The sequence below is a fragment of the Borostomias antarcticus genome (assembly GCF_949987555.1).
Source record: "Borostomias antarcticus genome assembly, chromosome: 2".
NCBI classification, from domain to species: domain Eukaryota; kingdom Metazoa; phylum Chordata; class Actinopteri; order Stomiiformes; family Stomiidae; genus Borostomias; species Borostomias antarcticus.
In genome coordinates this window covers 37,635,882-37,648,571 of record NC_140235.1, presented here as the reverse complement: position 1 = coordinate 37,648,571, position 12,690 = coordinate 37,635,882, and the positions used below count along the sequence as shown (strand labels likewise).

General features: G+C 48.6%; 1 protein-coding gene across 1 annotated transcript in view; it reads right to left on the bottom strand.

The window, feature by feature from the left end:
• Positions 1-2,248: 2,248 nt before the first annotated feature.
• Positions 2,249-12,690, bottom strand: part of LOC311323019 (transmembrane protein 132D) — a gene marked incomplete at both ends in the record, with an annotated part of 28,187 nt that continues 17,745 nt past the window's right edge. The window contains 6 exons of the mRNA XM_084455142.1: positions 2,249-3,667; positions 5,505-5,696; positions 6,237-6,528; positions 8,796-9,004; positions 10,373-10,516; positions 12,184-12,355. Coding sequence (XP_084311268.1) covers positions 2,249-3,667; positions 5,505-5,696; positions 6,237-6,528; positions 8,796-9,004; positions 10,373-10,516; positions 12,184-12,355 — 2,428 coding nt within the window. The remainder of the gene's footprint in view (positions 3,668-5,504; positions 5,697-6,236; positions 6,529-8,795; positions 9,005-10,372; positions 10,517-12,183; positions 12,356-12,690) is intronic.

Genomic DNA, 12,690 nt, shown 5'->3' with positions numbered 1-12,690 from the left:
TGGATATATCCTGTATAAGTGCTGGTTTTTGTTTGTCAAACACTTGCCCTCATTTGTGCCTAGTGCAATAAAACCCAGGGGGTTAGCCTGGTAACGTAGCCTAAGCGACCTTGTCTTCCCTGGCCCACATTACCGGGCCTGTGCCATCGAGAGGGTCCACTAATGCACACTAATCCTCCAACACAATGACCCCAATCCCTTAAATCTGTCAATAGGGAAGCTGATGCTCCAGATTAAAGGGCCCCTGTGATGATACTGCGCCTGGGGACTGGCTCCGCCCACACTTCCTCTTCTCTGCTGCTCACCAACGATTGGACAAACAAACACTGCTGTTGATGAAAACGGGGAGATTCAATGATCTTTATTCAAGGATCTTTATTAGTCTTAATTATGGGCAAGAGACCACAGTGTACTACTGAATCTGTATAGCAGGAATGCGCGAACGCGATGTGACACAGTACCCTGTCTTTTCCTGCATTAGTGGCGTGTCTTCACATCCCAGGAAAGTTGAAGTTGCCTCCGTATCAATCATGACTTCCATTAAAGCCATTTGCGGTTCAGAGGCAGCACCACAATAAGGCCCTGAGCGGAGACCAAAATGAATCATGGGAAATCTCTGAGGCAAAGGTTTATTCACCTCAGCAGCTGGAAGTGAGAGAGGTTATCCAGGTGCCAAACATGCTAGATCTGTAGGGAGGGAATTTGGAAGAAGTTATTAAAAACACCTTTATCAGAATTCTGAATCCATCCAGCATGATGATGACACATTGTCAAATCCAGTTTCTCTGGTCCAGAGGCATCACAGCTGGTGTACGCCAGACACTTTTATGCATCTCCTCCTCCTGAAATGTCATTATGAGGGTGTTGCTGTGGTTATCCTACAGAGGGAACGTGTGCGTGTGTGTGTGTGATCTCCCACCAAAGACCATTTCATAAGGTGGGGGGTGGGGGCTTGTCAGTGGTCAGAAGAGACGTAGTAGATGAGTACAGGTCCCAGAGCACGACCACACACACACACACACACACACACACACACTTCTCCCATGAGGAACGTCACACATCCCTGTGACAGAAGAGAGAAGCACGTCAATGCTATTCTCACTTTGACGTAGGTAGGAAATACGGTGTTTGGTCATCAATCACTTGTTTGATCCTGTCAGAATGTTTTAAATATCAAATAGAATGTAGGAACCATGAAAGATTACACAAATTTTGAGATACAACCATATTGTCCATAAGTGCTTTATTAGTTAAATCTCATAGGAATTGAACATCACGTCAGTAGTCTAAAATAGAGGACATAATTGCAAAGGCAGGGCAATCGTCTGTCTTTATTTACACATGAAAAAGAAAATTTTTGCTTGAAAACGTATTGCTCCACTCCACAAGCGTATTGTACAAATTGCAGAACTGAATCCCCAAGGGACGTCGTGAAACCAAGATAACCGCATTGTTCAGCCAGTGCAAATATTCAAATCAGACTCCATGTGAACTGTGTTCGCATTGCACACATGATTTGAATAAATATCTCCTCGAGGGGGTGGTACAAAATAACTTTTCAAATAATATATACTTCATAAATATTTCATATTCTCTGACAAATTATAATGTACAAACTCTAAAGGTATTCAGTAAAGGAATCATACAAATGTACAAAAGGCTGGAAAGCATATAACCACATATAAATAATGTTTGTCTTACTACATTTACTGTGATTGCTGGGATAAAGTTCCATCTGAAACTGTTCTGTAGAGGAGCAACGGAAGTGTACAAAATGAAAGGAAATGAAACAAATAACCCAAAGCATTTGTTAATTTAAAGATGTGTAAACAAACTTTTATAAATATATATTTACAAAAAACCCTATTTACAGTCATAATTATTTATTGTTGGGTAATAATTGAGTTTACTCTCACATTTTAAAATGAAGCCTCAGAGACCATATTGTTGACAGGCGTACTTTCATTAAGTACCCATTTCATAAACAATCCCTCCAAATATATGTGCACCACACGCACGCACGGACACACACACACACACACACACATATATATATGTGCACCACACGCACGCACGCACACACACACACACACACACACACACACACATATATATATGTGCACCACACGCACACACGCACACATACACACACACACACACACAAAAACATATGTGCACCACACACATGCACACACGCACACACACACACACACACACACACACACACACACACCAGCCATGTCTGGTCTCACTGGGGCTCTCCCAGGGGCCTGACCACGGGCCAGGGCATGTCGGGAAGCGGTGTTTGGGGCTGCTGCATCGGCGCCGCGGCCTGACTGGCCCAGTTAAAGTCCACCCCGTTCTTCTTCAGGGCCGCCAGGTGTTTGATGTCCAAGGTGGTGAAGGTGGTGAACTGGACCTGGTTCCTCTTGCTGGTGGGCGAGTGGAGGGGCTCGTTGCGGTGAGGCTTGGCCAGCAGGGTGGCCGAGCGGTTGGCCATGGGGTCCGCCGGCGCGGGGGTCAGGGAGCTGCTCCTCCGGCCCAGCGTGGCGGTCCTCTCTGGGACCGCGCTCACCATGCTCAGGCCGCCCTCCAGGCCGCCGCGGCCGTCCACTGAGCCGTGGGACTCCGCCGAGCGATGACCCTCCCGCTTCAGGGTGGACGCCTGGGGCGGGTTGCCCGGGGCCGGGCCCGAGGCAGTCCCCAGCCACACCCAGTCGTGCTTGTGGTCTTTGGGGTCCCCCCGCGGGTCCGGAGGTCCCTGGATGGGGGTCTTCTGGCCGCTGAAGCAGAGTTTATAGGAGGCGCAGTTGAGGACGAAGGCCAGGAAGGCTAAGCAGGAGACCCCGACTAAGGCGAGGACGCCGATCTGCAGGTCAGACATGTTGCGGAAGGCCCTGACCAGGTCGTTCTCCACCACCCTGGGGGGCTTGGACCTGGGCTTCGTCGGGTCCGGCTTGTGTTTCTTAGGGGGAGGCTTTGGACTGTCCGCCATATTGGCCCAGTCTCTCCTTTGGCCGTTTCCTCTGCCCAGGGTTGTGTCCACGCCAGGTCTGCTGGGCGCCAGAGCTCTCTGGGTCACCAGGGGTCCGGCAGTGCCAGGTTTGGCCACGGCGGTGGTGGTGGTGGTGCACTCGGTGTAGGCGATGCTGCTGACGCCGCTAATGGTGGCGGTGGCCACTCCTGCCAGCTCCTGCTGGACAGCCTTGGTGGCGGTGGCAGTGGCGGTGGTCTGAGTCATGGGCGTCTCGCTGCGGTCGGGTAGCGTGCTCCTGAACGCACGCCGGTCTCCGTCCCCGTCGGTCAGAGCCCGCGGTGACGTCACCGCCGGCCCGGGCTCTCCTGCCGACTCTGAGTTTCCGGCGCCACCCGCGTCGCGGCCCCCGGCGCCACTCTCGAAGTTAACCCTGAGGACGGCCACACCCACCGCAAGCTTGCTCTTCCTCTTGGTCTTCTGGCACTCCTCGCAGATCCTAAGCTCCGCCCTCACCAGCGCCCCCTGGCCCTCCCCCTGCGCCACAACAAACGCCGATCGGGGAGTCTGCCGCACGGTCGCCACGCTCTCGTCCTCGGAGGTCACCGCCAGAGAGTAACCGGCTCGGTCGAAGAGGTCGAGAGGGGTCACCGAGCTGTCACTGAACTGAACCCAACAGCTGACCACTGCTTCCTGTAAAGAGAGAGAGACAGAGGCGTGGAGAGAGCAGATCAGAGATAGAGGAAGACATGCAGTGTGGAGAAGAGAGATGGAGAGAGACGGAAGGAGAGAGAGAGGAAGATCAGATTTGAAAGGTCAGTGTAATGGAGGTTTCTTTCTCAGAAGCAGGTCAAACCACAACAAAGAAATCCAATGTCATGTTCTGTCCCTGGGTTGATTGACAGATGCTGTCAATATGTTTCCACATATGCCCTTGGCATACAGATATTATAAAAGCCATCGCTAAAATGGGTCGACTTCTTTCTAGTCATTCACAATGATTTCTATGATAGCTAATCATATAAACGTTTTGTAATTATATTTCAATGAAATCATATTTCTATGAAACCATTGTGTGAAAGTCAGTTTAATTACTACAGGGCAACCTTACTGAATGTAGCATAATACAATTTTTTAAAAAGATACGCCAAAACAATCAGACATCAGACACCAGAGGGCACTTGGAGGGATAATTAGACTCAAGACTCAAGATATGTTGTGTTATACGGTTAACACGTACTAGGAATTAGACTCTCGGGTTAAGGCATACGCTGTCGTAGACGACATACAGTAGGACAGGGTGCAGGACACCACTGCTTTTTATTAAATCAAATAATTATGAATTCGTACACTGTACTGTAACTTTTATTCTTGTATTTTATTTTTCCTGCATTTCGTTGTATATGTCTTTATGCTTTTAATGTTTCATGTAAAGCACTTTGAATTGCCTTGTTGGTGGAATGTTCTATACAAATAAACTTGTCTTGCCTTTCCTATGTGAATGCGGCAAGATCTGCAAAAACCCACGAGGCCTGAAGATCCACCAGGCCAAGATGAGATGTTGGGTGAATGTGCAGCCAGAGCAACGCACAGGCAACAACCTTACTGAGACGCAAGAGAAGCCGGGCCGTGAGTCACCCCACAGTGCCCAGAACCTCCACGCCAACACCGAGGGCGGGTTAGGTGGCCTCCAACCAGTAAAGGTCGGAAGAGAGTGGCGGCAATTTGACGAGGATGTGGATGGTATTCTGGAAGCTACCGTGAAGGGTGGTATTCCCGCCCCAGAGCAAGATGAGAGCTGCTGGCTGAGCTGACTGAGTTGAGCCACAGGCCTGCCCTACATTCAGTGTGGGTGTGATACATTATGCATGGTCAGGGGCAGTAAATGAACAGAGCTCCTCATAGGAACAAATGGGCGTGTGCACCGGCACGCTGCTAATAGCTGGATATTGACTGGCTCCAGCTAGTTGCCTCGAGCGCTAAAGGGCTCGATTAACAGTACTGGCTGTGTACCAATAGATCATCACTGTTTGGGGAAGTGTGCCGACTGACTAATCTATGAGCTTTTAAGCTCATGTCTGTGCATTATGTCTGCTTGCCTGTCTGTCTGTCTGTTTACCTGACTGTCTGACTCTGCCTACCTGCCTGACTGTCTACATGCTTGCCTGTCTGACTGACTCTGTCTACCTGTCTGACTGTCTACCTGCCTGACTCTGTCTACCTGTCTACCTGTCTGACTGTCTACCTGCCTGACTCTGTCTACCTGTCTACCTGACTGTCTGTCTGTCTGACTGTCTGGCTCCCTCACAGCGTGGCCATTCTGAAAGCTGGCCGGTGTGATGTGTGGACACAATTAACTCACATTCCCAGAAACCACTGGGAGAGACTGGGCTGTGTGTGATCACTGGACCACATCTTAGAGATTTCTTATGTAAAGTAGATACAGTATCTGAGGCTCTCTAGTTTTTTGTTTGTTTGTAATTTAGAATTTGAATCAAATCTGGTGTTTCTGTCAGGTGTGGAACTGTACCTGTTTTGGGCTGGTCATGACTTCCTGTGTGGTAGCCGTGGCGACGATGGCCCTGTTGCTCCCCAGGCTGAGCTGAAGGGTCAGAGAGAGGCCAGAGACCAGCTGCACCCCCAACTCTGTTACACTCACTTTGTCCTCCAGCACCCTGATGGTCCTCTCTGCCAGGAAGGAGGACGACAGAGGGGACAGCACCTGCAGCACACACACACACACACACACACACGTTAGAGTGAACACACACACACGTTAGAGTCAACACACACACGTTAGTGAACACACACACACACACACGTTAGAGTGAACACACACACGTTAGAGTGAACACACACACACGTTAAGAGTTAACACACACACATGTTAGAGTCAACACACACACACATGCACACACATGCACACACACACACACACACACACTCACACACGTTAGAGTCAACACACACGCACGCACACACGCACTCACACACACACATGCACACACACACATGCACACACACACCCACACACACACACACATGCACACACACACATGCACACACACACCCACACACGCACACACACATGCACACACACACACACACACACACGTTAAGAGTCAACACACCGACACACACACACATGCACGCACACACACACACACACAAATTACAGTCAACACATATGCATGCACGCACGCAAGCCCACACACACACACACACACACACACACACACACACACACACACACACTCTTTACTTGTATATTGGTGGTCCCCATGGATCGCCCCTGCAGTGTGGTCCCCGCCAGCAGCCTGGCGACGGCGGGGTCCGCCACCCTCATAGAGGAGCGGACCAGGCGGGTCACATCCACCTGCCAATCAGGGCCCAGGAAGAACTCCGGGGGCCCCGCCCCACCCAGGGGGTCCGGCTGGAGGTCCGAGGGCTCGGCCGTGAACGGCGTGAGAACCCTGACCACAGTGTGCTGGTACTGCAGCATACACCCCCTTCCCTTCCTCGTCTCCTCGTCTTCCTCGCTGTCCGAGGCTGGCCTGAAACATGCACGCACGCGCACACACACGCACGCACGCACACACACACACATACACACACACACGCACACACACACACACGGAATGATGAATTGCGAATATGATTTTGCCAAGAATGTGCAACGCAAAACTCAAACTGCATCTCATATTCAAAAGTTCATGAAGAGGTTAAATGATTTTTGCTGTAACAACCACAACTCATCGTAATTGGAGAAGAAAAAAAAGAAAAAAGAAATAAAAAGAGGAACATTTGGACAGCAATGCTGTATTAGTAGCCCAGAGGTAACCGTGGATACTGCGTCCACCCAGGGAAGTTTGAAGCACCTCTGCAGAGCTGCAGCAACTCTGCCTCCATCAGCCCTGGAGCACCGAGCCCCACAACATCCCCGAGCCAGCCTCTCCGTTACCCAGGGAGAACCAACAGCACTGCGCTCAGGATCAAATGACCCCAATAACATCCTGCCTGAAGACGACTCCCTCTCTCCCTCTGTCTCTGTCTCTCTTTCCCTCTCTCTCTCTGTCTGTGTCTCTGGCCCAGTCCCAATGTCCACCCTTGCAGACTCGCAGACTTAAGAGCGCGCTCCCGCGAAGTCCGCGAGGGCTTAGGGGTGTCCCAATGTCAACTCGGCAAGTGCGTGAGGGCTCTCCGGCAGCCATTTTGAGCCCTTTATGGCCCCTTCCCGTAAGTCTGCATTTCTGCAGACTTAGCCTAAGGGAATTACCCACAGTTCATATCGTTGTGACGTGAAACACGGGGCTACCTGAAGAACAGCCAATAAACAAGCACGGACAGATCAACCAACCCTAATGTTCACGTTACAAAACAAAATGTTTTCATGTTTTTAGCTGGACTTGCTTATCTGCACAAGTAGCCTTATAATTATTTTGGTTTCATTATTTTTAGGTATGGGTTATTAACCCCATGGGTTTGTATAATGTGATTTGTGTAAAAATATGTAGGCTATGGTTATAAATTACATCGATTTCTGTTGCTCTAAATCATATGATTTCCCAGTTAAAAGCAGTATGACATTAATCACCCATTTCGGTGCAGTGTTCTTTGAATTGAGATTTCCAACATGAATATGGAAAGAGTTGTGAGGTGCAGGAACGTGTATTATCATTCTTAAGTAAATACTTTTGGATTCATCACAAACAAGAATCACAGGCAGTAATGTAGTTCGCATATGACCACAAAATGAAATGATTTCAACAAGTTCAACAGACATGTTTTGAGGGTAACACAGAGTTCGGCTAATGTAAAGGGGATTTGACTCAGGCCAAAATTAATTTACATGAAGGCCTACAAGAAAAACAAGTAAAATTGACAAATTGATAAAAAGCCCCACACCCACAATAGTTAGAAATATGTTTTCACGTCAACGTAATGTGATGTCACAAGTGCTGTCCCATTCCTTTTTATACCACTTCGAGCCCTTGCAGCCTCGCGCACTCAACCACTTTACCAGGTGACGTCAATAAGTCTGTGAGGGCTCAGGGCTTGAGGGTTTAGGGGGGACATTGGGACTGGGCCTCTGTCTCTCTCCCTCTCTCTCTCTCTCTCTCCCTCTCTCTCTCTCTCCCTCTCTCTCTGTCTCTCTCTGTCTCTGTCTCTCTCTCTTTCTCTTTCTCTTTCTCTGTCTCTCTCTCTCTCTCTCTCCCTCTCTCTCTCTCTGTCTCTGTCTCTCTCTGTCTCTCTCTCTTTCTCTGTCTCTCTCTCTCTCCCTCTCTCTCTCTCTCTCTCTCTCTCTCCCTCTCTCTCTCTCTCTCTCTCTCTCCCTCTCTCTCTCTCTCTCCCTCTCTCTCTCTCTCTCTGTCTCCACTCTCACTGTGTCATCCATGGGGAATCATACAATATTGTATGCAACCTATATTGGGACTATCGATTATGACAAGCATTAATGTCCATTCATCTTTGTAATGTGCGTATTAAGCAACAATGTAGTTAAGCTGTAGGGATTTCCACCCCACCACACACACACACACACACGTTTCTCCCAGTCTGGTCAAATATTGTGTTAACGGTTTTGATCCAGCTTTACTGCCTTGGATATAAGTGTGTGAAATCATGCCTACATTTGATGCTTTTTTTCTCCCTTCTCATTCTCTTTGATTTCATCCTCTGCCACTGTGAACTGAAATGGCTGCTCGAGGCTGAACAAATCTCTCTAATTTATTTGAAAAGCGTGGAGTTTCTTCACAGCTTCTGACAGGGGTTAAACATCGACTGTACCGACATCTGTGGAAGATTGAGGAGAGATCCGTACCCCCTGCTACCGGCGGCCACCGGCACCCTCCAGCCCTTGATCTGGCTGAGCTCGGGGTCTCCCACGTCGATGAGCAGGGGCAGGCGGGGCATCCACACGCTCATCTCCAGCTGGGCGCTCAGGTAGCTGTAGGTGAAGTTGAGCAGCATCCGCATCTTCCCTCTCGTCTCCTTTCCGTTCACATAAACATAATCGCAGCGCTCCGACACCTGACAGAGAGAGAGAGAGAGAGAGAAGGGCAGTATTAGCTGCAACACATGTTGAATGTTGTCATACCTTAAGGGAAACACAATTTGTAGCCAACGTTTCTGAGCGTCTACATCTGTAAAAGTATTACCGCCTCTCCATGTTATTATAAATTGAATTGTTGTTAGATGGTTTTGATTGTATTGTTGATATTTGTATATGATTGTATGTTATTTTCTGTACTGCTTTGGCAACATATGCTTTTCTGTCATGCTAGTAAAGCTTATTTGAATTTGAATTTGAATTTGAGAAGAGAGGAAAAAGGAATATATTAGTATAAACACCACTAACCATAGAAAAACGTGGGTACAGCACAATTGCCGATATGCTTACTAATCTACGAATTTGAGAACATCTTCAGCATAGAAAGAGATGTTTGTGGACTCTGTGGAACGGCTTGTTGCCTAGTAATGGCTCTCCGGCAGCAGTCCCTGTAACGGTCTGTATCTGCTATGGCAAATCAGCTGGAGGGATGCAAGCCAGCAGTTTGTGTCTTATTTAACACAGGGGGGCTTTAACTGCCTCACTTAGCTTTACAAGCTGCTCCGCGCCACCAATGTAATTGGAGAGCAGTAGACTGGAGAATGAAGAAGCAGGGTAGGGAGGAGAGAGGGAGAGAGAGAGAGAGAGAGAGAGAGAGAGAGAGAGGAGGGGTTGTGGAACCATCTGTTTGAACGCTAAAGGTAAATATTATTGAACACACATTATAAGCAGCCGTTCATTTTCTGCACCCTCATCACTCTGTGTTTGAACGAGTGAGACTGCAGACTTAATTATGTGAATCAGCGTGTGTGTGTGCGTGTGTGTGTGTGTGTGCCAGACTCATCCTCCTCTAACCTGGCTCAGCGTGACTGACGGGTCAGTGACCGATAAGAGGAGTCTGGCAGAGTGAAATACCAATACTTGGATAAAGTTCTTCTGTCTGCTAAGTCAGTATAAACACACACACATTCCCATTTGTGAGGGCTTACCTTGAAAATACCAGCTCGGGTGAGTCAACTCTTAATGGAACATGCCGATAACTCTGCTCTCACTCTCACTCTCTAGCCATAAGTGGTTTGCTGGGTCAATGTCTGTCTGTCTGTCTGTCTGTCTCTCTCTCTCTCTCTCCCTCTCTCTCTCTCCCTCCCTCCCCCTCTTATTCTCCCTCCCTCCCTCCCTCTTCCTCTCCCTCTCAATGAAGTATACGTCCTCTGAAGTATACTTTCTATGCCTTCCGTCTATGAGATCACCTTCTCCAAGTCATTAGCAATAAAGGTTTGTAGCAAGAGCCCTGAACGGTGTAAACAACGCCATGTGTAGGAAGGCTCTTTCTCTGTGGGCGGTGGCACCTTGAGCGTGTCCTCCTGAGTGCTTCTGCAGCTGGTGACGTTGGTGACGTCGGTGACGGCGCCGTCGGCCTCCACGGCCAGGGTCTTGACCGGGACGGACGCCATCTTACCAGTCAGCACCGCTGTGTTCAGGAGATCGCTGTTCTACAGGAGGAGGGAGAGAGGAGGAGTGTTCGCATAGGCAGGCGTGCGCACACACACACACACACACACACACACAGACACACAGACACACACACACACACACACACACAAACACACACACACAGACACACAGACACACAGACACACACACACACACACACAAACACACACACGCACACACACAAACACACACACACAAACACACACACACACACACACAAACACACACGCACACACACACACACAAACACACACACAAACACACACACACACACACACAAACACACACATCTATGTCAGACATGTGCTTAGCAGCTTATCTCCTCATACAGTAAGTTCTCTCTCTTATCTCTAAAGCTTTAACACCGCACTCAACATGGGCTTAGAGTTCTCGATACTCTCTAATAATGTCTTTCTAATCTAGTAGCGCTGGAGGTCTGACTGACAGAACACTCCCAGAGTCCCGCAGACGTCAGCGCTGCGCTCGACAGATGTGGTGAAGCTGCCGACGTTCTCAACCAGGAAGCCCGACAGCTGCTGACCGCGTTTATGAACCTGGCAACCCGACAACTGATCACCGTGTTTCTGAACCTGGCAGCCCGACAGCTGATGACCGTGTTTCTGACAGGATGTGTTCTAGTTAGGGCTCCGAAACCGACCCAAACCTGAGCGACTATCGGACAGGAACCAGCAGTTCCAGTCCCCCCTGGATGGAAAGTGTAATTGGAGGCGAGTGGCAATAACGCACTTAACATTTATTCAGAAGGAGAAACACTTTTTTATTATTATTACTTTTTTATTATGAAATCTTTATTTAACCGGAGGGTATTCCAGAAAGTAGGTTTAGTGAGAACTGAGTCAATTTAATTAAATCTCAGGGTTAGCAAACTCTTTTTTTTTCACTAAACCCACTTTCTGTAATACCCTCCAGGAGAAGCTCGTTGAGATTTAAAATCTATTTTTCAATAGAGACCTCACCAAGAGGACAGCGTGATAATACACTGACACCACGTGAAAGATAATCATGATTTACCTCTGGTCTAGCCTCAACCCCTCCCCCCCCCTCTGTCTAGATTAGAATCATAACCGTGCTCGTGTGTCTGTGTGACAGGACAATTCTCTGCCCCTCGATGGACGTCAACCTCATTTACAGTGAGTGGGGGGGCGAGTGAGTGGGCGACCCGTTCCAACGCCAAGTATTGATGTCATCACAGTGGGAGCCAGTGGAGCTGGCGGACTGCCGCTCCACAATTAACACACTGACACCCTGCCCGGCTTCCCAGTCCCTCCCCACGCCAGTCAGCATCATTTAGCATCTTTATCGGGCCTTTATAGTCCAGACCTCTTCTCTAAACCTCCGCACTGGGAGGAGAGTACAATAGACGTCTTGTTATTGTATACCCGGAGTTAATTTAATTGCATGTCCTAGGGAGTTTCAATCAGCTCACTGTGTGGAGAGAATGCAGTCGTGATGTTTTACTGCTGCTAGTAAGACACACACACACACACACACACACAGTACATGCAGGTGCACACACACACAGGCACACAATCACGTCGACAAGTGCTGTATGCACATACAGGCACACACACTCGCAAACACACGCATGCACACACACACACACACACACAAACGTGTCACACACAGACACACACACTATGCTCACCATGACAATTGGCGCCAGGCCAACATAGTTTCTCTGGGTGGTATAGATCCTCATGATGCCAACGTCCTTCACGTTTCCTGGCAACTCGAGACGCCAAGTGATCACCTGGCTCTCTGATTGGACTGCTGATTCTTTAGTCTCAAAGTCAAGCTGCAAGATCTCCAGCAGCCCCCTGTTAGCAGAGAGAACACTGACACGGTCACATTCACACTCAAACGCTACGAGCAACATTGAGGCTCCGTATCACACAGAATGTGTTGTCTGTGGGTAAGCCCCCCATGGATAGTTCAGCATTATGGGTAATAAAATAATCTGACTTTTTCTTATCTATAAAATGCTCACAATCCACAGTCCACAGTAAGGAGACAATCCCTTCTACCTTCTGGTAGTCAATAACAACACAAGATGACTTTTAAACAGGGTTTAGAGATCTTCTCCACAGATCTGGATGACTGCACTGCAAAAAATAATCGAAATCTTATTTGTCTAATTTGTAGGTAAAATATC